At 34.5% G+C, this 23,302-nt stretch overlaps 5 protein-coding genes across 7 annotated transcripts in view; 2 read left to right on the top strand and 3 right to left on the bottom strand.

Annotated features, from left to right (window-relative positions):
• Positions 1-10,561, bottom strand: part of LOC108905588 (histone acetyltransferase KAT6A) — a 75,777-nt gene extending 65,216 nt beyond the window's left edge. For 2 of the 3 annotated variants that reach the window (XM_018708533.1, XM_018708550.1), the window contains exon 1: positions 9,321-10,561. In XM_018708533.1, coding sequence (XP_018564049.1) covers positions 9,321-9,881 — 561 coding nt within the window. In that variant the 5' untranslated portion in view covers positions 9,882-10,561. The remainder of the gene's footprint in view (positions 1-9,320) is intronic. The other variant, XM_018708542.1, reaches the window with a different exon arrangement.
• Positions 10,562-11,898: 1,337 nt separating this feature from the next.
• LOC108905616 (UPF0454 protein C12orf49 homolog) lies at positions 11,899-12,901 on the bottom strand. The gene is made up of 4 exons (XM_018708575.1): positions 12,661-12,901; positions 12,451-12,601; positions 12,249-12,400; positions 11,899-12,196 (listed from the first exon to the last, which is right to left on the bottom strand). The coding sequence occupies exons 1-4, from the start codon at positions 12,760-12,762 to the stop codon at positions 11,987-11,989; spliced, it is 615 nt and encodes a 204-aa protein (XP_018564091.1). The 5' UTR covers positions 12,763-12,901; the 3' UTR covers positions 11,899-11,986.
• Positions 12,902-13,187: 286 nt separating this feature from the next.
• Positions 13,188-20,358, bottom strand: LOC108905100 (uncharacterized short-chain type dehydrogenase/reductase y4vI). The gene is made up of 11 exons (XM_018707880.1): positions 20,242-20,358; positions 20,088-20,168; positions 19,862-20,033; positions 19,483-19,800; positions 19,262-19,372; positions 15,425-15,438; positions 15,303-15,371; positions 14,102-14,182; positions 13,875-14,046; positions 13,496-13,813; positions 13,188-13,437 (listed from the first exon to the last, which is right to left on the bottom strand). Exons 1-11 carry the CDS (start codon positions 20,291-20,293, stop codon positions 13,326-13,328), a joined length of 1,500 nt encoding a protein of 499 aa, XP_018563396.1. The 5' UTR covers positions 20,294-20,358; the 3' UTR covers positions 13,188-13,325.
• Positions 16,704-19,216, top strand: LOC108905605 (UPF0764 protein C16orf89 homolog). Its single transcript, XM_018708563.1, has 5 exons — positions 16,704-17,028; positions 17,138-17,248; positions 17,378-17,657; positions 17,706-17,866; positions 18,853-19,216. Exons 1-5 carry the CDS (start codon positions 16,854-16,856, stop codon positions 19,098-19,100), a joined length of 975 nt encoding a protein of 324 aa, XP_018564079.1. The 5' UTR covers positions 16,704-16,853; the 3' UTR covers positions 19,101-19,216.
• A 399-nt stretch (positions 20,359-20,757) lies between the features above and the next one.
• LOC108905558 (L-xylulose reductase) overlaps positions 20,758-23,302 on the top strand; it is a 3,909-nt gene continuing 1,364 nt past the window's right edge. Inside the window, exons 1-4 of the mRNA XM_018708501.2 lie at positions 20,758-20,881; positions 20,937-21,017; positions 21,090-21,261; positions 21,947-22,264. Coding sequence (XP_018564017.1) covers positions 20,830-20,881; positions 20,937-21,017; positions 21,090-21,261; positions 21,947-22,264 — 623 coding nt within the window. The 5' untranslated portion in view covers positions 20,758-20,829. The remainder of the gene's footprint in view (positions 20,882-20,936; positions 21,018-21,089; positions 21,262-21,946; positions 22,265-23,302) is intronic.

Raw genomic sequence — 23,302 nt, 5'->3', positions numbered from 1 at the left:
ATGTCAGTTTGATACGATCACTAAAATCATTGTTGGCTAAGAACCTAAAAATATAACGATTTTGACGGAAAATTTTTTTATGCAACCAATTACAACTCTAGCTTAATTTCAGGTATTCACAAATATACATATTTATAATATGCAGTAAAAATACATATTCGATGTTTATTTGTTTTTTTTTTAGGTGTTAAGTTCTGGCCTCGCTAGAAATACTAAATTTTAGGAAAAGCCCTCTGATTTTGGATAATGTTTACATAAATACATGTGCCCAATTTCAAATTATATCATTTACTAGTTTTTAAATTATTTAAAAAAACTAAAAACATTTTTTTAAGTTTAACACCCTGTACCTTTTTAACGAAGAGTCCTAGATAAAAACTTTATAGGAAAGACTCCTCGTGAAATTCACCAAAGAATACGAGGTTTAATTTTTGGACACCGTTTGTGAATCACCCTGTACAATAAATTTTTTCACGCGATGTTTTTCATTTAGTAAAAACATCTAAGTATACAAACAACTATCTCCACGACAAATTGACACCGGAAAAACATCATGGAAGTCTCGAACGTTATTCTAATCTGTCCACAGATAATATTTACTTGTTTACTTGGTTTATTTTTAACACATAAGTAATCATTATCCCAATTTGTACATGTAGAAGCGTTATCTAAGTGAAAACATTGTATATAATAACATATTACAACTACAATAGCGTCTCACGTGCTTTTATTGCAACAAATGAATGGATTATTTGTTAGGTACTACAAAACCATGGGCGTGCGTAAATATTTAAAAACAGAAAAAAACATCTAAAAAATTCTTTGGGACAGATTCGTTACTTGCCTTAGACAGACGATGTATACCATTGTATTTTAGAAAACTTAAAAAAGGTTTATACAACATTGAACACAAGTTATAGAGAATGTTACAGGTGTTAGGCTAGATAAGGTGATAAAAAATGTTTGTATGGCTTTTGAATCAGACCAATAATTTTCGAGATACCTACAGTAGGTTCAAATATCCAGTAAATGGTGCAAATTTTAAATAATTGTTATAACTTTCTTCTCAATTTTTTATCAAACATTTGAAGTCGGTTTGTTGAAAAATTTTGGGGGATAGAAAATGATACACTTTTAAATTCATTGCAAGGCGGTGTATAACCCGTTGTAAACTTCGATATATGATTTACAAAAATGGAACATGAATATTCTATCAGCAGGATGTTTTCCTTGTTAAGTAACAGGAAAATTATCCCGATTTTTAAGAAATACGATCCCCATCTGTTAAATAATTACCGAGATAATTACACACCTATAACAATTTGTAGTGGATTTTCAAAAGTTTTCGAATGCCTTTTTGGACAGAATATTGAATTTCATTTATAATTTTAATATCTTCATAGAAAATCAGCACTGCTGTCGCTATAATAAGTATATTACCACAGCAATTTGGGAATTTCGGTGATTTCAGCAGAAACTTGTACTGTCTCGAACATGTCAATGTAAGTCCAATACTGAAAATAGCAATAAATTTCTTACAAAATTCTGCGTGGTGATGCTAATTTGATCAGTCTTGTATCTATAAAAATAAAAAAGTTATGCATGTAAGATAGAATGGTATGGTCTTTCTGATCTCAATTGAAGACCAAAGAGCTAGGCAGTATGTACTAGGTCCGGTCGCTACGCAGCAACTCGGCATTGAAATATTTGGAAAACTTGTCCCCATACTTATTTAGCCATAGCCGTATACAGGTCTGGCCGAACTAAACGTGTAGGTGGTAGAAACGTGGACGCCCAGTTGAGGAATGCGCGCGCGGACAAACGGCGCACAAACACAGCCGCACTAGGCGACCGTCCATAAATTTCAGTTGTTGACAAATTGCCTACCAGTGCATTGCAGCAATGCGCAAGTATTTTATTGTTGATTATTTTTATTTAATATCTTTTCTAACCTAAACTAACAACCTTACTATGGTTGTTGGTCAAATGAACATAGGTATAATAGAAATTTTCTACACATTATATATAAATTATTATTTTTTACCTTTAGCAGAAACTTTTTTAGGGACGCTTATGAAACTCATTAAATCTTATTGCTAGGGGTTTTTATACATGTTAAACTGACTTCGGAAAGACTATATTATTCAATTTATTTTGTGATTATTTCCAACTATAAACTCTGTTGTCATACCGACTGTAAATTCTTGCAGAGGCATAAGTGACTGTCTACTATTTTTTTTATATTTTTGTAAGTAGATATTTAAAGTTTATTTAAAAAAAAGACCAGCGACCGGCAACGATGCGTCTCTGGCGGTACGCCCCTTGTGCAGAAAGCCTTAATCAAGCATTCCTCCTTTGTTTACCAGCCTACTTCGATGTGCAACTATCATAACACGGTTTTTACACACCAACCGCAATTATCTTATTTTCCCGACACTCTCAGTTTGTCTTCCGATTAGGTGCACGCAGCACATCCTTAAAAGCATCGGACGCCTTCTTCAGACGGTCCCAATATCCTCCATAACGCCTTACAAAGCGCCACAGCTCAACGGACCCGACTTTCTTCCACTCCTTGTACACCAACTCGACTCTCATTCGTATTCACCCTGACATTTTCTGCGTTCCCACATACCTTCTCGGAACGTTCATTTTTATGGGCGCGCAATTAGATTTACTCACGACAATTAAATCACAAAGAGCTCGACTCGAACGGCAAATAACGATAAACACGACGGAGTCGATTACAATTCAATTTGTGAGAGTTTTTCTGCCGGGGAAAAAGGATCGAGAGTAATAGGCCGTCATGTCGCATTACGCACCTGAAGAGCGAACAAGTCGGAGCCGTCGCGCGTTAAAAGTCACGTCAATAAAGCAAACCGATCGGGAGTCGAGCCGTACTATACAGGGTGTACCATTTAAGACGTAGCTTTGATAACAGCTTTGTTTCACAAACTGCTTTCATTGCACTGCTAATGTTCCCAATTCAAGCAAATAATTTTCCTTAGAAAAAAAGTAAGATGGCTCCTACTACTACACAGGATGCACAATTATACAGGGTGTTTCTGAAAAATAAGTGCGTTGTTTGAAAAGGGTGGTAGAGAGCAACTTTTATTAAGCAATTGATAGTCTACATGTTTCTATTTTCGAGAAAATTAATTTAGAAAATTAACCATAAACGTAGGCCGACCCTGTGCATCTTGTGCACGTGCCTTATGTGTTGTAATATTATTTAGCCGGCGTATAAGATGTTTTCTGATCAAGAACTAGCAGATATGGTGTTAAGGCATGCAGAATGTCAGTACAATTTAAATGACATCGTTTAATTTTGACCGTCGCTTGGAAGCGTGTTTATTAGCACATCGGAACAACTTTGAACAATTTTTGTGGAGCATATCGTCTATTGGTAAATAATTCGTTTAATTTTTGTGTTACTTTTAAACGATATTTGAATAAATTTCAGCATTTTCGAAATAGAAGTTCAATTTGAAAACATCTCTAGCTGTAATAATAAATGACAGTCGAGGCAACAACGCTACCAACTATTGGAGACACGCTGTATAAAACAAACGGGAATTGTGCGCATAATAAACATAATTAGCAGTTAGCATTCCTAAATATTGACTATTCAAATTAGTACCTTTTGGTACCCGTCAAATAGACATCATTCCTAATTTAACTTTGGCAGAAACTAATATTTCATCTGTTGGGATTGGGACTTCAGTAAATAGCGGGCTACCTACGTCAAGAATCGCCATTAGAATGATTTATGTTAAAATTAGTAGAGGAAAGCTCTTCCAAAGAATTGTTTGTTCAACTTAGACACACCATACGACTCAAAATAAACAAGTTAGTTGTAAGAACTCATAAATACCGTTTATTGTTTATTACATTTTTAAATGGGCACAGCTAGAGACGCCACTTACGTAGAACAAAAAGTACCTACAAGTGGTCCTAACATATGTCCTTGGGGAATCCCGATAAAAGTAATTATAGCGATAACATAACGGAACAACAGAATGATAAAGGTTTAGCAACATTTGTTTAATATTATTATTGGTTTAATAGCGGTGTTTTTGTATAAAAAAACCTTTTAAAATAATTAAATGTAAAGCAAGTTTACTTCCACATTCATTTAAACATATTCTATCGAACACATTTTGCTACGCCACTGCGAACAATTTGCATAAATAAATATCACGTCGCCGTGATCAGTTGTCACATTGATTTTTCGAGCGACCACTTGACAAATTAAATATAATTTGTTTAGACATGTTTTCGTCCGACGTCTATTTCACTCGTGTCGTAAGAAACATTTATTTTTCCACATCGCAACTACAATGGAAAAATATCCGACATGTGGAAGCAAGTCGGCGTCAAAAATTAGGGGTGAAGGGACAGTAATTGAAAATAATATGACCCGCAGGGATGAGCATATACGAGGGGGTAGAGGCAAGCCGCATAGGTATAAAAAAATATGACGGCAACTTGAGTACAGACCACTGAAGAATTTGTAGTCGTTTCTATTTCGCCCTTCACATTTAAAAGATAAAAAATTGCGTTCATATAAACGCTCATAGAATATTTCTATATCTTCTACCTAGACACCAACAAAGATTTTTCCAGATTTTTCATTCAAATTGTCCTGGAATTTTTTCATAAACCTATTTTTAGACCTGTTTCTGATTGTATGAAAGTACTTATGAAGCTTATGTGCATAAATATACAGATTAAATTTTATCACATACTTTTATCAGGATACGTTCGATTAACCTGTTCATATTGATTTTCTACTATATTTGCATTGCTGTGGAAGAATTCATCGGATATTTCCACTATCTATCTAATATAACCCTATTTATACATCGGGTATAAAATTAAACGATAATTCAGCGTTTAGTAGATTCGGCAGCTGCTTGTAAATTAAATTATAAATTACCTTGTTTGAATTAATTATATGGAAATAAGTGCCGCTTTCAGGTTCCTGTAAAGTAAAATATAATGGATACGTTTATATTTATAATACAACGATGCCAACAAACATTTACAACAGATAATAATGCAAATGAAATAAGCGGAAATAAGGTTATATGTAGATATTAAATAACTATCATTATACAGCGTGGACAATAAAATAGCTATTTTGTTTTATCTACATTGTTTTGTTCGTTGCTCTTGTTATTCCCATGTAATTAAATAAAGTGTTAGTGTTAAAAAGTATTAAAAATAAGAAATATTAAATCAATTTATAGAAAAAAAATCAATTGCTTTACTATTTGACTTTTTTATTAAAATTATACTTATATTATATTGAATATCTTGGTTATTCGATTCTTCACATCAGTTAATATCAGACTACCTACACATTTTTGCCTTAAAATTTTGAAAAAAACAAGTGAAATACTTCGAAAAAAGAAATAGTATAAAATCGGTTTCCTTCGAATATCTTCGGAACTATTCGGAATTTTCTAAATTTAAAAACGAATCCTTGATCGGCATAAAATTCAGAAATTTGTTGCTTATTTAATCATTTCTGTATCTCTTAAAATAAGAAAGATACCTGTAATGAACAATTAAAAAGATGTAACCCTGTATAACAACATCCCTTGACTTGACTTGTTAAACAATTGTGCAAGCTTGTAAATAATAGTTTCTGCAAAAGCACAAATCTGTACTTTTTTCGACATTCTTTCAGAACAAATTAAATGTAGTCAATTTATTTTTAAAATTGAATACAAAGTTGAAAAATGAATAAATTATTACAGAAATTTGAAAAAGAATAACATTGTGTCAATTCGTATAAAAAATTACCAACACAAATCTTAAAAATGACAGCAGTGGAGAGAATTGCAATTTTTTTAGAACTAATATTTGCAAACATACGCATTCTTAGGGCTTATACAGGATGTATAGTCTTTCCGATCTGAACTGAAGAACCAAAATGTTGGCAGTATGTACCAGGTCCGGTCGCAGAAGCAGCAACTCGGCATTGAAATATTTGAAAAACTTGTTCCCATATTTATTCAGCCATACTCATATACAGGTCTGGTCGCCCAGTTGAAGAATGAGCGCGCGGGCAAACGCAGCACAAACAGCCGCACTGAGTCACCTGGCACATAAATTTAGTTGTCAACAAATGACCTAGCAGTGAAGTGCAGCAATGCGGAATTTGGTGTGATTCAGGTGATTTTATTTTATTATAGGCACCTTTTATTAATCATTCATATTACAATTGCGAAAGGGAGAAATAAGAGGGATATTCTGTTTACTAATATTATTACAACACGGCATTTTGGAGACCTTGAAACGGAACAAAACGAAATTTACCATCAATATAATAAAATTGTTTGTGGACATAAATAATTAAAACATATTGTTGGTCAAATGAACATATAATAGAAGTTCTCTACGCATTATGTACAAAGTATTATAATTTTTTACCTGTAGCAGAAAACTTTTTTAGAGTCGCCCATGAAACTCATTTTTTATTGCTAGGCATTTTTATACATGTTCAACTGACTTAGGAAAGACAATACCAATTAAAACTTTCTACTTGGAAAATATCGGAATTAAAAAAAAAAACAAAAAAAGTCTAAAACCCGTCGATTTTCTTTTCAAGGGGGATACATCGCACGAAATGCCTCGAAATGTTCGTTCGGAAGTTGGGCAAAGATTTTATTATTGTATGGAAGCGGAGGGAAACCAATATGAACATGTTTAATAAAAACATTAAGTATTTCATTCATTGATATTTTGTCTTATTCTTTAAGTGATGATTTTATTGTTACATCCAATCCAAAATTTAAAGCCGTATGTCGTCGTGAGCAGAATTTAAAAAGCATTAAAATGAGGTGTCACTCAACATAGGGTGACGTTTAAAGTTTAAGGGCAAGACACCAAAACTTACGACATCATATGTCCCCCTTGAAAAGAAAATCGAAGTGTCTCAGGTGTTTTTGTTTTTTTTTTTAATTCCGACATTTTCCAGTTGGGTAGTTTTAATCGAAACACCCTGTATACGTAATTTTATCACGAGAGCAGGAGGAATTTCCTGTACAAGTTTGAATAATATTGAGTAATACTTCAGTAATATTTGTAATTTTAATGTACAAATTTTGATCAGCGGTTATGCCCTCGGTTTATAATAAACAATACATATTTGAATTTAATTTGCTTTTTACTTACTTGCTTTTACCCGTACAAGTAAAAATTAGGACACTCAATAGACGCGGGAATTTAGAAATGTAATTCATAATACGAGTACAAGTGTACTTCCAGAAAGTAACAGTTTGTTTCTAGAATCACAAAAATAGTGTTCTGGGAATCATGATTCCTGAGTCATGCATGATATGATACGCTACCAATAAAAAGAGAAAGAACAGTCAATGTGTTATTTATAACAAGTAGGTACAAATATATTATTCCGCACAGAAATAAGGTTATTTATTTAAAAAATGCATATATCAGGCCATTTATATAAATGTGGAACTACATACTATTAGGTATAATTACACATTTGAAGCCAGTGATAAAAGAACGTGCATCTTCTTTAGGGTTTCTGATCGAGACTTCTCGAAGCGAGAATTCCCGGGAAATCTGGGCTTACTCGAGATGAGAAAAAAGTCTCGAGAAATCGAGAAATTTGAAAATCAGGCGCGTCTTAAGTTCTTGATTGGAGTTCGTTTCGTTCATGCGTTCAATTCGTTTCTCGACAAATAACTGAGCGGTTAAAGTGGTTTCTCGACTAGCTCATGATTTATTTATTTTAAGTTTTTAAGGCTTTAGTTTACTTTGACGATTCTTATTTTTTTAATGTACCTTGTTCTAAGTGTGTAGAAATTTTATTATAAGCAGATACCTAATGTTGATGTTGATTCTGAAAATATTTAGTTCCTGTTCCTTTAGTTGATTATTTATTTTTGTTTTGTTAATTAAAAGGTTGTGATTATAAGTGATAAATTAATAGGAAGAACGCTTCTGTATCTTTAAATTAAAGCTTGTTTTTTAAGACTTCTTCGGTTAAATTCCTTATTTACTATTTGTTTAATTAAAAGACTGTATGATTAATGATTATTAATAATTATTGGAAGAAAGCTACGATTCAAAAATATTGGAATAAACATAAATATATGAGTGTTTAATAAAAAAAACAAGTTGAAGATTTTTAAGAAGATACTCAAAGTTTAATTTAGTTTTGTTAGTAGAAGCAGAAACATATAAGTAATTAATAAAAATACTGAATAAATAATAAATGTTAATGATGATTGTTAAGTATAATAGCATGTTTATATTTCGCATTGCAATACCAAAATTATGACTTTTTTAAGTTTTAGAAATTTCTCGAGAATTCGAGAATTCCCGGGAAATCCTAGTCGAGAATTCTCGAGTCCCGAGAAAAAAGTAGGCCGAGAAATCAGAAACCCTAATCTTCTTTTAGAAGCTTCAATATATTAGATTGTGGCTGCATCTGTTGTTTCTAGAGATTATTGCAGTTATTTTGTTAAGATAGTACGCTGATGACAGTACTATTTGGAGTAATTTGATTGAAAGTAAAGTTGCAATTCACTACAGGTGAATTCGTTATAAATTTTAATTCCTTCAATTTCAACTGAGCCTTTTTAGACAAAGTCTTTCTTATAACAGCACCCACTGACGGAATTACTCTACATGCAAACAAATTATGTACTCGTTGAAATATCGCGCAACGATCATATCCTTCTGGACGTCGTCTTCAATCGTTAAACAAGTTTACCGCTCGCATCGATTATTGCCCTTCTCACCCCTACCGTGAGTAATTGAAACATGCCCAGGGAGCACCTAACGACTTTTCCGAACGGCGAAACATCCGCGCATAATTAAATCTCCGCAGAGGATAAACATATTACACGGCGAGCACTTAATCCGGCGATACAGTAATTTCTACGCGAAGATTAACGGAGTCTCGGCGACCATATACATAAATTCATGCGCTCGCCTCAACACTCGACGACAACTTAATAACACGGCAAACACACACGCCTTAAAATCCACTTCGCCGCTCACTTTTGTAAACGAGCAACATTGTTGATAAACTTAATTCATCCTACCTGGCCCCAACTTATTAGCGAATTAGCCGCCAGTCTGACGGCTCGATGGACGGCGATTTTGGCGGGAATCTCGCTCAGCGCCTGCTATATAGTCGCCTCCCAATTATTTAATAATTTAATTTGGAATAAATTAATGGTGTTACAAGCAAGATTTATAGCCCCGGCAGTTTATATGCAAATGTGATCAACGGAACGTTTCAACACCTCGTTTTTACCTCAAAAATTAAAAGATCTTACCTTGGGTTGTACGTTGAGATCGTCGGACTGTTTCCTGGGGGTGTCTAGCTTGCGTTTCACCCCGGGACTCTGCTGGTTGTAATTATATTTAAAGTTCTTCCCGTCCGACACAATAAAGTTCCTGGACAGTGCCCTTTTCACGGCCATCCGCAGGGCGCCTTTGAGGTCGTTCTCCGCGTTTTCTTCCACTGTGTGTGACTGTCTAATGTACTTTTCAATGGATTTTAATGAAGAACCGTCGCGTTCGCCCAACTCCCGCACCGCCTTAGTCACCACTTTAGTCAAATCTACCCCCTTCTGGATCTTGAGGGTCCTGTTCTGCAGACCGCCCGGGTCCTTGTACGAGCTCTGGCCCTTGTTGAAAACCTTCAGCACCGAACCCTCCTTGACAGCGGCCTCCAGGTGCTCGGCGACAACGTCTTCGTGGTAGTTATGGTGCTGACGGATCGCATGGCAAATCCTCTCCACGCTGGGCCGCTGCTTCTGGGACCGTATCTTCCTTATGGCCTCCAGTATCCAGGTGGTCCACACTTGCTGGGACACTTCCTCGGGCTCACACATGGCGTTCAACTGCAATCAAAACACAGGGTTCACGCCTCGCTCGCAAATAAGGGGCCCCGCGGTACCCGGCGGTGGCCGACCCAGCGCGGAGCTAAAACCTATATTTACGTGTTTGTGAAACGGGCAATTTCACGCAAAATTATACGAATCGATAAAAATTGGCGTCCTAAATGCCTGGGATACCTTTAAATCGTTGTGTAACGGCCCGATTGGATGCTACGGCGCGTTCACTGGTCGTACACAAGCAAAATGAATCCCGTCGGTAGCCATCTTGGGGCGAGCGAAATGGTCAACATTTTACGTCTTTTATACGCTCAACCGCGGACTCCAACACGCGTTTAACAATTTAGCAATGTTACAAAAGACCATCCGATGACAGTTGTGACACTCACACTTCAAACACTTACGTGACAATGCCAAAAAATGACGGAATAACTTCGCAGCTAACAACAAGCCAACCATCCGGCGGCAATAGCTTTCGATTCTACTAGTAATACATTCCGTAGGAGCTTGCGGTCGTTCGCCGTCGCCTGAAAACGATCTCTCGTTCATTACACACTACATAATAGAGCACCGGGGCGAATCTTATTCACATATTGCACGCACCTAATCGGTTAATTAAATTATGATAGACATAATTCATCGCAAAGGGATCACAACAAAAGGTTAATATTGTGACAAAATGGCCATTGGATGCGCGCGCAATCCTTCTGCCTCCACCCTTCTCGTCCCGGACAGATCAAACTCGCAATACGTACTTCCGCTGGGACGAGGCGAGGGGCCTGAAAATTGATCAGACCACATGCAGTTAATCATTTCTCCTTTTATTACACCTCTAATGACACCACTCCGGGGTATCGGCATTTCGCCGAATTGTTTGCTAAATAATAACACGATTTAACCACTTTGAAGTAGGTTTCTAAGCATTTAATTTGGGCTTTTTCAGCGTTACGCCGTCTCATCCAAGTTTGGGCATCCGGACACTTAGGTATTAAATCTTTGAAATAAAAAGGCATTCTGATTTATGAAAACAATGAGTTATTTTTAGATAAGTACCTACATGACATTAATTAATTAGTTGGGTATTTTTCATAAACATTTTCGTTTTTCCTCGCCTAATGGATAAAGATTATCACATAATTAATTACAGAAGAATAATTAATAATTGTTTCATTGATGTCATACGTTTATACAATGCCTATTGAATTTTTGGATTTTTTTATGAGGGGTCAAGTTAAAATTACAGGAAACATGAACGTTTTCATTTATTTTCATTTTTCAACGACAGGTGGCGATACGAATAATAAATAATAACTTTACGGTATAGGCAACATTTGATACACCAATTCCAAATTGAGAGTTGACACTTGTTTATTTATACTGTGCGTTTCTTATCTATTAGCAGTGACTATAAAAAGAATAATTCTCAACCCCTCAAATTTAAGTAGGACTCGCAAAAGTTGTCACAAATTTATAGAATATTTTTGTTATGTAAGCTGCCTGTAAAATTATTTTCTCCTAAAGTCGAGAATTGAAAATCGATTTTTCGTTATAACTTTTTATTTAGCTGAACTAATTTCTACTAATGCGTTAAATTTACAGGTAACTTTTGAGGGGGCGCCCTCAGCAGTCTTGATTCCAAGAAAAAATGAATAAACTTTTGTATCTTTTAACTCTGTTTTTAAGATTTTCATATTTCGTGCAGTGAAAAAAGTATATTTGCTTGATATCGATACAACAAATTAAATTGTTTTCGAGATAAAAGCATTTAATGATGAAGATAAAACGCTATTTTCGACATATCTCAGTAATAATACGTAAACATAAATGTAATCCGAGCCCGAATGAAAAAAATTATATAAACTCGTGATATTATTTCTGAAAGGCTTGTTTATCCACATCCAAGAGATGGTAAACGATTTTCTGGACACCTTGCATTTATACATTTGTTATTGTAAAACCATATAAACACCCTGTATTACAAATAAATACCAAGATCTTGGCCCCAAAAGAAAGAGTACTTTTAGCCAACTACCCTAAACTTTATTTTCGCCTTTAAAGCTATACAACACAAAAAACAAACACAAATAATATGTTTAATTGTTTTACACTTCATTTTCTATGTTACTGTTCACTGGCGCTAACTCCCCATAGCAGTGTTTGGCCCTCGGGTCCTTATACGAATTCTCGTGCTGAACGCTCTGCGAATTTGTCCTGCATTTCGCCAGGCACAGCTCGAAATGATCGGTTACTGATGCAAACAAAACATTGTTTTGCTCCGTGGCTTTACCCAACACCGTTTCCAAAACATCTTTCTGAAAAATAACTTATCGTCAATAAACGAAAACTATATACCTAAAAACTTACCTTATCGGGATGTAAACAACAAGAAATACAGTACTCATAGATAGCACAACAGTTATTTGGCTTGCAGGTCTCGCACGAATACTGCATTGCAGTTGATGAATCGTCGTTGCAACAACCGTTTAAAAGTACCTCGCTTCTCGGACAAATGTAACCTAAAAAGAAGCTAGCAATGCTTAGGGATTAAACCGAGAGTTAAGAATACCTCTGTCGTCTACAATGAGAACTTTTCCCTGCACAGAGTTCCTGCAGTTGGTGTCTGTTTCACCGGTTGAATTGTGTTGTTGTAGAGTACGCCAGATAAAGGGTTGTGTCCTCCTTACGGGCACCACATCGTCACTGTCTAGGAAATCAGACTGTAAAATTTAAAAACATCATTAGTTACGACGTAGTTTCGAAAACAAAGGTACCATACCGTTCCTATATAGCTGAAGAGGCAGTAACAGAAGGACAGTGCTAAAATGAGCCCTAGGATGATCCTCCGTCTTAGAAACCGTATGAGAGCCGAATACCACATTTTTTATGGTTTATATTAGACATTTTTGATATATGGGTTCACCGAGAACTGTTTATGTATCCATTATTTCTTAAAATAGGTCTGAATTTGAGGTTAATTTGTTTTTGTGTTTATGTCAATGTGATATTTTTAACAGATGTCTGATGGTGCTGGCATCTAGCGGCGAATAACGATAAGGCAAATCAATTTCTTCCTAAATAATTAATTATCGATTACTAAATGTTATTGAACATCGTATATTTATTATAAACTATCAAAACTTGAACAGATTTTGTGCAAAATCTTTATATTTATTACAAGAATATTTAAAAAATGACAGCACCATCTGCCAATAAATAAAGTAGTGTAAAAAGGTGTGGTGGACGCGTTTTTGTTTTTTATTGGTTAAAAGCAGCGGGAATATTTAAACTTTCAATAAAAAAATATATGTTAACAAAATTGAAAACTATATTTGTTGATATAAACATAATCTCATATTAAATCCTCATATTCAACGTATTATAAATCTTAACATCGAAGGTTAGGTTATATTACTGGATATTTGTGTTGTATTTCATTGGAAATTATGAAGATACATAGCCACCATCAATTGGTAAACATGTGCCTGTTATCATGCTGGATCTGTCACTGAGTAAGTATGTCACAGCGTCTACAACTTCGCTAACTTCTCCAAATCTGAAAAAATAGAAATCACATTGAAATAACAGATAATTTAATCGAAATATTAACAGACCGTCTCAAGGGGATTTTCTCCAACATAGGACCGGCAACTTTTGGATCTGACCATCCCAGTTTACCCATATCGGTCATGATGACCGTCGGATTGACAGAATTTATCCTGATATTTCTGGGACCGTATTCCAAAGCAACAGCTCTGGTGAAGGCGTCTACAGCGCCCTTAGTAGCGCAGTATACTGTGTGGTTGTTCAAACCCACTAATGAGGCTTGGGACGAAATGTTTACTATGGACCCTGGTGTGTTTCTTGCTAAGAGATCTTTGACTACGATTTTGGTCACTTGGATGAGTGACTTAACATTTATAGCAAAGAGTCTAGAAAATAAAAGGAATCCTAGATTGTGAAGTGAGGTATAGTGAAGGGTTTACTATTTACCTGTCTACGTCTTCTTCTTTAACTTCTGTAAGAGGTCCTAAAATGGCAAGGCCGGCATTATTGACTAATAGATCTATTGCTCCAATACCCTTCAAACCTTCTTCAGTCTTTTTCCAGTCTGATAGATCTAAGGGAATGATTTCTATAGATGGAACCTCCTGTTTCAATGAAACTAAAAAAAGTAAGTCGTTAGAAATATCATTCAAATGTGACATAGATAAAGGTACCTAACAGGTCTTTATTTCTTGCCACAGCAACAACTTTAGCTCCACATTTGACCAACTGTTTGACTATGTCTCTTCCAATTCCTAAAAAAGACGACTTTTATAGACCAATGCGAATGCTCGTTAGACAATAAAGTAAATAAATTGCGTTCGTCTGAGCGGTGCTTTATATTGTATTTTAAAGATTTATATTTTATCTTTGTTGTTTATATGGTTATCAGTTATCATTCTTTATTATTTACTCGTTTGAAAATCTAAATACAGGCTGTACCGAATGTAAGAGTCAACTTTTTTAATACACACAAAGGGGTTAAATATGAAAAAACAAAAATTTCCACAATTATTCCACTTTTTAGGTATTATTTATAAAATAAAATGATAACAGTGTGAGTATTATTGTATAAAACTAGAGGAAGTTAATTGAGGTTTTGCCCGATCTTCGACATTTTTTCACCTACCAGGAAAATTTAAAATTTAAATGTTTTAAATAATTTTTTTTATTTAAAATCGCCTAAATTTCGAATGAATAAAATTTTAACATTTTGAATAAGTATACAGGGTGTTTATTAAGTATTTGTACAAACTTTAAAGGGATAATCTTTGACTAATTTTAAGATAAAAAGCTCATATGAACATGGGTTCGCAACGGCATGGTTCTTGAGATAAAGAGCGTCCAAAAAAAATTTTTTGTTAGATCCGGACACTATAGGAACATTTTTTAAATGACTTTCGACGTAGACTTTGCCATTAAAGCTTGGCAGAGTATTTAATTAACATTCTGTATACAAAATAGAATAAGCATTTTCAGAAATTTCAAATTGAGCACCCTGTATCTCGAAGTCTAAACATTTGCTGACCCATTTTTATGAGAACTTTTTTCTTACCATTGAAAGTTTTATGTTTAGATTAATTTGTGACACCCTGTATAATAATGAACAAAATATATAAAGGTTTTTCATTTATAAATTTGCAAGAATTGATCGTGTAAGCAAGAATGTGAAAAAATTACAATTTTTGGATGAATGCATTTCAGTTAATTTATATATTTAATAAATGTATTTGCCACTAAATCTGCATTTTAACATGAGAGATAATATCTAAAGTAAACAAAACAATTATATATAATGCAACCTTTGTCAATAAAACTGTATTGATAACAGCGATAATAATCAAATTCCTTCTACAAAAATCAATTTCTTCTTACCTTGACTGGCACCTGTAACCAGAGCCCGTTTACCTGCAAAATTAATCTCCATTTCGCCCCAAAAATCAACTCAAGAAGACCGCAATTGTCAGCTGTAAGTACTTCCTGTCCGACTAGTTTACTTCTAGCCAAGCAACTTGTATTGGTGCACTGTTAAATAAACTTAAACGATCGACTCAAGGAACAAGGTCACTTGATAAATACACATTGTGCCACGCTTGGAGAATTTTTAATCCAAAATAATGCGATAAGACTATAATCAGTTTGATTTTATGGTGTCATAATTGGCGTATTAAGCAATTTCATAATTATTGCACTATTTTTGCTAAATTTAGAGAGAAATTATAACGAACCGTACCGGAATTCGAAGATTTGTTCGAGGGAAGAGGCTGAATATTATTATTTTGAAATAATACTTCATAATCTTTCCGTTCTGTGACACAATATATTTAAAATTTATTTTCTACAAATTAAAATTTGAAATACTGTCACCGAACCAGAGTTTTTCAATTAAAATTAATGTAAAATAAGCAAAAAATCATCGCAGACAGCGAAACACAGCGACATCACTGTCATCAGTCATCAATTAAATTAAGATAGTGACAGACGCATAATTACGAAACCACTACTGACTCTCGGGCCACGGTAAATCAAATCTCTGACTATTATTTTAGTATCAAACCATTTTAGAAAGTTTCTGTGATTTTTTTTACAAAAAAAAAACAGCAATACAAAGTTCTACGCCTTCCCAGGAGTCTTACTAGCCGCGGCTTCGAAAAAATCGGGTATCAAGAATCTACTAGGAAACGGAGGCGTAGACATGGCGCCCAACGTGGGGCGCCATGTTTGGCGCCAGGTTTGGTTTACTGACAGTCAGTAGTCGATTCGTATTTATGTGACTGTCATTATCTAATTTTTAATTGATGACTGATGACAGCGATATCGCTGTGTTTCGCTATCTGCGATGATTTTTTGCTTATTTTACATTAATTTTAATTGAAAACCTCTGTTTCGGTGACAGTACATAAAAAACTAACGGAAATAAATTGAGAAGTTATAAATTTGATGAAACTAATTTATTTTTCTATAAAAACACAATGTATTTTAATTTTCTTAACAAAAGTCGGGGATAAATCTGTATTTGGAAAAGTAATAGGAAACTCTAATCCCATTCTGCTTTAGAGAAGTCGAGCAAACAAATCTTTATTGAAAAGTTCTTGGGGTAAATTATATTTATCACCGCAGCCACACTTTTGAATACGAATTACTTGAACAGTGTAGTAGGAGAGCATCCACATTTAGGTCTGAAAAAGAATAGGTAAGTATTAATTTTCTGACCATTTAACTAAAATAAGTAGTTCTTATTGACAGCAATAATTTACATTAAATAAAATAGAGGAAACAAATCTTCAAAACTTTTAAAACAATATATGAACAAACACTTTAAACGTGTACTATTTCTGATACGCCTCTGGACTAATGAGACCTGATTTTGACTGGAAAAACATAGGGGTATATAAGACAAAGCGTACCTAGGTGTGATTTTCAGTAATGCTCAAAACACTTCACTTGCTAATATGTTCCAGTGTAGTTCTGCAAGGTATAACGTTGGATCCCAAACTGATAACTACCATTAGATATGGTATCGATAGAAATCTAAAATATATCTACCAACATTCTGAAAAAATGAACGAGGATTGCTGGTTTGGAATCGTCTTGGCGACAGGTATTTTTAAAAATGATTCTAATGAATTGTTGCCTCAACAAAAAAATATAAAAGATGTTTTTTTTTTTCTTAATCACAGCACATATATGTATTTCTCTCATTATTTTAGCTATTATAAGGGACGCATATCAAAATGGAACACATGTAATGGACAACAGTTCAATGAAACTTACTGAAATATCTCAGGAGGTCCTGAAAAAAGGACAACATAAAACTTGGTGTACGTTTAGAAAAAAATTTACAACTTATAGAAATTTATCGTTTTTGATATAGTGGTACCTCATGGATCCAAACTTAGGCCAAAAAACTATGTTATTTATTATATTTATTTAAGCATATCCATTTTTAGTGTCTAAATCAATATTGGATCCCAATATATGGCAACGAAACTTAAAATACAAATACAACGCACTGGATCCTTTGAAAAAACGACCCAGCTTAAGGATTTTGAAAAACATTTACAGATATCAGAACCTCAGTGACGAATATCCCAACAGTGACTTTTGCTTGCAGAACATCGTTAATTTGACTAAATCATTGACGCCTGTTGAGTGTTATATTAACGAAGACTGTCGGAAAAAGTATTATGAGTACGACAGACGAGCATCAGCATATATTTTAACCCACAAGTAAGTTTAACAATTTTTGTTGGTTTTTACTTTTGATTTTGTTTTCAGATTGCTTTTGTTACAGTTGGCTAGAGCGAGGCATTGTATAATATCAGACAGAGAATATGAAACTGAGACTAGAAAAATATGTTCCCTGATTTTTGGTGAAGTTATTAGTGCCGACTATTTTGATGTGCTTGACGATATGTTCGATCTGTTTTTAGAAGAAGGTAATTTTCTTAAAAACTTTCGTTTATACAATGCAACTAATGGCATTGTTGGGAACGACTACTCTGCGGCCTATAGACAGTAAAATTATTCGTCAGTACAACTAACACATTCACTAATCTTTATGCCACAGTCGAATCGACTAACAAGTGATTTAGCCTACTGGCAGGGAACGACCTGCAATTTTAGTTGTTTACGGGATACCTATTCCACGTGTAACTCAATGCTGTACGGGACTGTAGCCTGCAGAGTAGTTGTCTTCTCAATAATTTCGTCTAGTGTGTGGCACCAGTCCTGCCTTTATAGTACCTATAGATTGGTACCATAATACAGACTAAGGGATATGATGATATGATAATTGCGCAGACCATCGGTCATGTTATGATGTCATGTGGAGATCAAATAGCGATTTGTAGATATTGCCTGTATGACACTGACGGGCAGTGCTGTTAATATACAGTTTTACAGTTTGGTTGTGCAACAGGTAACCAAAGCAAAAACTTTACTATGGGCCTCACGTTGTCCATTTTCCAAAAGAAAATATTTTTAAAATCTGTTTTGAGCTTGCAGACGTAAATATACATTTAACACCAAAAATTCTCCGATTTGTTCAGGCCATTTTAAAATGTCAGAATATATTCGTAATTAGCTGTAGACGACGCAAAATTTAAAAACTTTTTAAAAATCGTAGCAGCCGAATGATAATAAAACAACCAATTTTAATCAAACAATCTGTTAGAATCCAAGAAAAATTTTGAAAAAGTTTGCTGATAATACTGAAGGATATATAATTATTGTGACATTGAAATCAGTCTTTATTTATTATACTCATAATCAATTCGTCTAAACTTTATTAATGTATCACTTAAATCACTCTCCATATGACGTCTTGCGGTAAGTGAACCGATTTTATTTCACAAGAATATCACACCTTCCAGTCTTTGTATCATGAATTATTACTGTTACGAGAAACATTCTTTCTTTTTAGTTCTTCTTTGTGGGTACGAAGGCTACATTGACTTTTTAAAATCCAAATGGTTGATATATATCTTGAAATCCCAGAAGAAATCTGGCTGCTTTCCTGCCTCTTTGGGCGATCCCTTGAAATCGAGGATTAAGAGGGATACTAACATCCTTCCCGATGGATGCGCTGACCATACAACAGGTTTAGGGGCGGCTGTTTTATCTTTGTATTACAATTTCATAATTAAAGGAAATGTATCAATAAAAATTTAAATCGTATTTTTATTTCGTCTTATTCGTCTTATTCAGTTTATTTGTTTTTCCAAATTCATTTCATTTTTTGTAATTTCCTTTATCGTACTGGGATTTTTAAGCAAAACGTATTACACAGTTTAAAAAGTTTAATAACTATTAGAGAAAAAATTCAGTTGGACTAAGTTGTGGTGAATCCACCGTCCAAAGCCAAACAAGATCCAGTTATCATCCCAGATTTGTCACTCAGAAGAAAAACCACTGCATCCACAACTTCTTGCACTTCACAAAATCTAAAAAATACATTTTGAAACAAATTTAAAAAGAATTAAAAACGGTAGTGTGTTGGAAGGGACTGTGTACTACTATTTTTATACTTAAGACAATTATATGGTATTTTTACCTTCCCAACGGAATTTTTGCCAACATAGACTCGCCCCTGCTTGGGTCACTCCACCACTTCCTTCCCATTTCAGTCATAACAACCGTGGGATTCACGGAATTCACCCTGATGTTCCTAGAACCGAGCTCCAAAGCACACGCTCTTGTAAAGGCGTCTACAGCGCCTTTACTTGCGCAATATACAGTGTGGTGTAAAAGTCCCACGAGGCCCGCTTGGGATGACATGTTAACTATGGACCCTGAGGCATTCCTTTTTATCAAGTCTTGGACGACCAGTTGAGTGATGTTTATAAGAGCCTTCACGTTCAGATCGAAAATTCTGAAAGTATAAATCTAGGTAATAGCTATTAAAAAAGTTTTATTATAACTCTGAGAATCACCTGTCTATGTCTTCTTCATCCAAATCTTCTAAGGGTTTAATGAAACCTTCTCCAGCACTATTCACCAATAAGTCGATGGGTCCTACGTTGCTTAATGCGGTTTTAGTTGCATTCCAATCGGTTATATCTAGTTTGACGACTTGGATGGAAGGATTTTCACTCTGCAATGAAGCTGGACATCAAAAATGTATTTTTTAGTTTAAGTATGACAAAAAATAGTGCCCACCTAAGTGTGTTTCGGATCTTCCAACAGCCACAACTTCAGCACCTAGTTTGTTCAGTTTTACCGCAATGGATTTTCCAATACCTAAAGTCAATAACTAAATATATTCGAGGGCTTCTATAAAAAATTTTATAGTATTTTAAACTACTAAACCTACCTCTGGATGCTCCAGTTATTAAAGCTCTTTTCCCTTTGAAGGAAATATCCATTGCTCTATTTTTTAATAAACCAGTTTGGTACCTAAATCGCTTGATACAACTAGAATTACGTCGTAAGGCAAATAAATTCATTTTTAGTATACAATAACAAGGTCGTAGGTCAAAATATTAAAGAAAAGAATCTTGGTAAAGATGATATTTTACGAATAAATACACAGACATATACAAGGTGTACCGTTTTAAGTATCAGTTTAAGGTTACATTTTTGGAAAACGTGTTTTAGTTAACACTAACTTTTTCTAGACTGTTCATTTTTTTAAAGTTAAATTGTCTTTAGGAAGACATTTGTAGTCATCTATATAAACTAACAAATTTTTTCAAAAGAAATGTTTATTTTTGACGTGCCTGACAGTATTAATAAATTTTCCAGCGATAACAACAACATGTCGAATTATCTAACTTTGTGACCTAAGATAACATTCTATAATATTATAATTAATGTAATTCAGTAATACTTTTATGCCGCATAATAATCATTCTTAAGTTTGACAAACAACCTTAGGATTTAGTAAATTAAAGTAATCGAAATGGAAATTAATTTTAATGGAAAAACAGCCCTTGTCACTGGAGCCACAAAAGGTAAGCGTAGAAATGGCACTGAAGTACTTTGTTTACTTTTTCTTAACATTTACAGGCATTGGTCGCGATATTGCCATCCAACTATCAAAATGTGGAGCAAAAGTAATTGCAGTTGGCAGATCTGCAGATCTTTTAGGTACTTCAACTTAATTTAAAATTTAAATTTATAAAATACCTATTACTGTTTCACATATTCATTTTTCTTTAGATAAACTGAAGCAAGAATATCCACTCATAAAAGTCCTAGAGCTCGATATATCAGACTGGAAGAAAACAGAGCAGGTTTTAAGTAAAATTGGCCCCGTGGATCTCTTGGTAAATAATGCTGGCATGGGTTGGGTGAAGTCCATGACTGACATTGTTGAAAATGACGTTGATGAGTAAGTTTTATAAAGTTGAGTAATTTCAAACTATACAGGGTGTTTATGATAAGTTTTGCCAAACTTTAATGGCGTTTTCCACCGATGAAAATAATCAACTTTTGCTCTATGGAAAGACCAGTAAATTTTACGAATACTTTACAAGAATACTATATTGCCACAAATTGATTGTATATTTTAAAAACATTTAAAATTATTTAAAAAACCAGCGGCGTATGATTTTTTTGTTTTTCAAAAAAGATCCCATACTCCCCCAATAACTATGCTACTGGAGTGTATTTTGGAATAAATTATGCATGGAAAAATGGTCCCTACTAAAAAGATGTCATGCCCGAAATTTTATAACTCAATCTTTTATGACAGTGAAGTTACATGAAAAATAATATAAATATTTGAAACTTTTAACACCCTGTGAGCAAAAGTTGATTATTTTCATCGGTAAATAATATGCCAATAAAGTTTGGCACTTATCATTAACACCCTGTAGAAACAGATTCGTATTTTAAATGTTTTTTCTAGTTTTATAAACAGGGTGTGAAAAAATAGTGTGTCGGACTCCGGGAGCGATAAAAGAAGAAAACTAGTTGCCTAAAATTCTTCTTACTTTGATTAATGTTTTATCTTCCCGAAGTCACTATTTTTTTTAACACCTTGAGTATAAACCAGTGTTACTTGTATGTTTTAGCGTTTTCGCAATAAACTCCAAGGCCTTAATCAACGTTACCCGCCTGGTAATCAAAAACCTCCTCTCTAGAAAAGCTCCCGGTTCCATAGTCAACCTCTCTTCCCAGGCGTCCCTGGTAGGTTTGGTAAATCACTCGGTATACTGCGCAAGTAAAGGCGCCGTAGACGCCTTTACTAGAGCCGTTGCTTTGGAGTATGGACCCCACAACATAAGGGTGAATGCAGTTAACCCTACGGTGATCATGACCGACATGGGCAGGCTGGGTTGGTCCAATCCGAAAGTAGCAGAGCCCATGTTAAAAAAAATTCCATTGAGAAGGTAAGGATTTTGATTCACCTCCCAAAATGTAGAGTGTAACATTGAGTGGGAGAGATATCTACACGAAGGTTACCTTTGATCTTTGGAAACATATGTAAAGGATGACTGTTGCTCATCATCAAACCGCAGTATTAGCCCTAAACCAATCACAGACGTGACAGAAAATATGTCGTCTTGCAGTGCCAAATTTGAAATGTGGTGACTTTAAAATAACATGTCGCAAAGTCGAGGATGATTTTGCGCCCGAGCGGAGCGAGGGCAGGCAATAGAGTGCGAGACTGGAAATTATACTTAACTGCTGCGTGGTGTATAACATTTTATCTGCTCCCATAGTTCTTTATGATTCATGAAAATAAAGATTAAGTTTTATTTTTTGACATTTCTTAATAAATTCATTTTGACATTATTCGAAATCTTGCAGTAGCCTTGGTTGTTTGGATGGATTTTGTCGTTCTGTTGTGGAGTGAATACTCAATGATTAAATCAACTATTTTTATATAGGATAGCGTGGATATATTAAAATACCCCAAGCTGAGAGCATTTTTGAAACGTAAGAACATTTTTATAAGAGAACAAGTCAACGATTTTCTCGTTCAGGCACCTGATAACACATATTTGCTATCATTAGCAGGTAGTGACGGTCTTAGGCATTGCAGGAGCATGCCGTTCTGATGAGTTATGCAAACTTACTTTGGACGTCAATTTAAAAAATTTCAATGACATTATTGTAGTTACAACTCCAGATTCTAAAAATGGTATGTCACGTACGTTTACGATTGCTTCTCGTTGGGTTCTGTCTCTTACCTATAAATTCTCAAGAAATATATCAAGATTAGATTAGAAATTAAAATTGAAATTTCACGCTTTTTTATGCGCTATCAAGCAGGTAGAAGTTACAACCAACCAGTCGGCAAAAATACCCTTTCTATGATTCCTAACAAGATTGCACAGTTTTTGAAACTAGAACATCCTGAAACATATACAGGCCATTCATTCCGAAGAACATCGGCAACGTTACTGGCTAATACAGGAGTTGAT

This window comes from Anoplophora glabripennis, unplaced genomic scaffold, assembly GCF_000390285.2.
Source record: "Anoplophora glabripennis isolate ALB-LARVAE unplaced genomic scaffold, Agla_2.0 scaffold15, whole genome shotgun sequence".
Taxonomy (NCBI): Eukaryota; Metazoa; Arthropoda; class Insecta; order Coleoptera; family Cerambycidae; genus Anoplophora; species Anoplophora glabripennis.
The sequence above is the reverse complement of the archived record's forward strand: the minus strand, read 5'-3'. Positions and strand labels throughout refer to the sequence as shown.

What these genes read in the sequence shown, in the direction of transcription:
- LOC108905616 (XM_018708575.1), bottom strand. Translation starts at nt 12,762, where the DNA reads ATGTGGTATTCGGCTCTCATACGGTTTCTAAGACGGAGGATCATCCTA. An exon ending in TCTTCAGCTATATAGGAACG is followed by an intron (nt 12,602 to 12,660) that starts GTATGGTACCTT and finishes TAAATTTTACAG; the next exon opens with TCTGATTTCCTAGACAGTGA. An exon ending in GTTGTTTACATCCCGATAAG is followed by an intron (nt 12,197 to 12,248) that starts GTAAGTTTTTAG and finishes GTTATTTTTCAG; the next exon opens with AAAGATGTTTTGGAAACGGT.
- LOC108905605 (XM_018708563.1), top strand. Translation starts at nt 16,854, where the DNA reads ATGCTCAAAACACTTCACTTGCTAATATGTTCCAGTGTAGTTCTGCAA. An exon ending in AGGACAACATAAAACTTGGT is followed by an intron (nt 17,249 to 17,377) that starts GTACGTTTAGAA and finishes ATCCATTTTTAG; the next exon opens with TGTCTAAATCAATATTGGAT. An exon ending in GCATATATTTTAACCCACAA is followed by an intron (nt 17,658 to 17,705) that starts GTAAGTTTAACA and finishes TTTTGTTTTCAG; the next exon opens with ATTGCTTTTGTTACAGTTGG.
- LOC108905100 (XM_018707880.1), bottom strand. Translation starts at nt 20,293, where the DNA reads ATGGATATTTCCTTCAAAGGGAAAAGAGCTTTAATAACTGGAGCATCC. An exon ending in AAGAAATAAAGACCTGTTAG is followed by an intron (nt 14,047 to 14,101) that starts GTACCTTTATCT and finishes TACTTTTTTTAG; the next exon opens with TTTCATTGAAACAGGAGGTT. An exon ending in AAAGAAGAAGACGTAGACAG is followed by an intron (nt 13,814 to 13,874) that starts GTAAATAGTAAA and finishes TTTATTTTCTAG; the next exon opens with ACTCTTTGCTATAAATGTTA.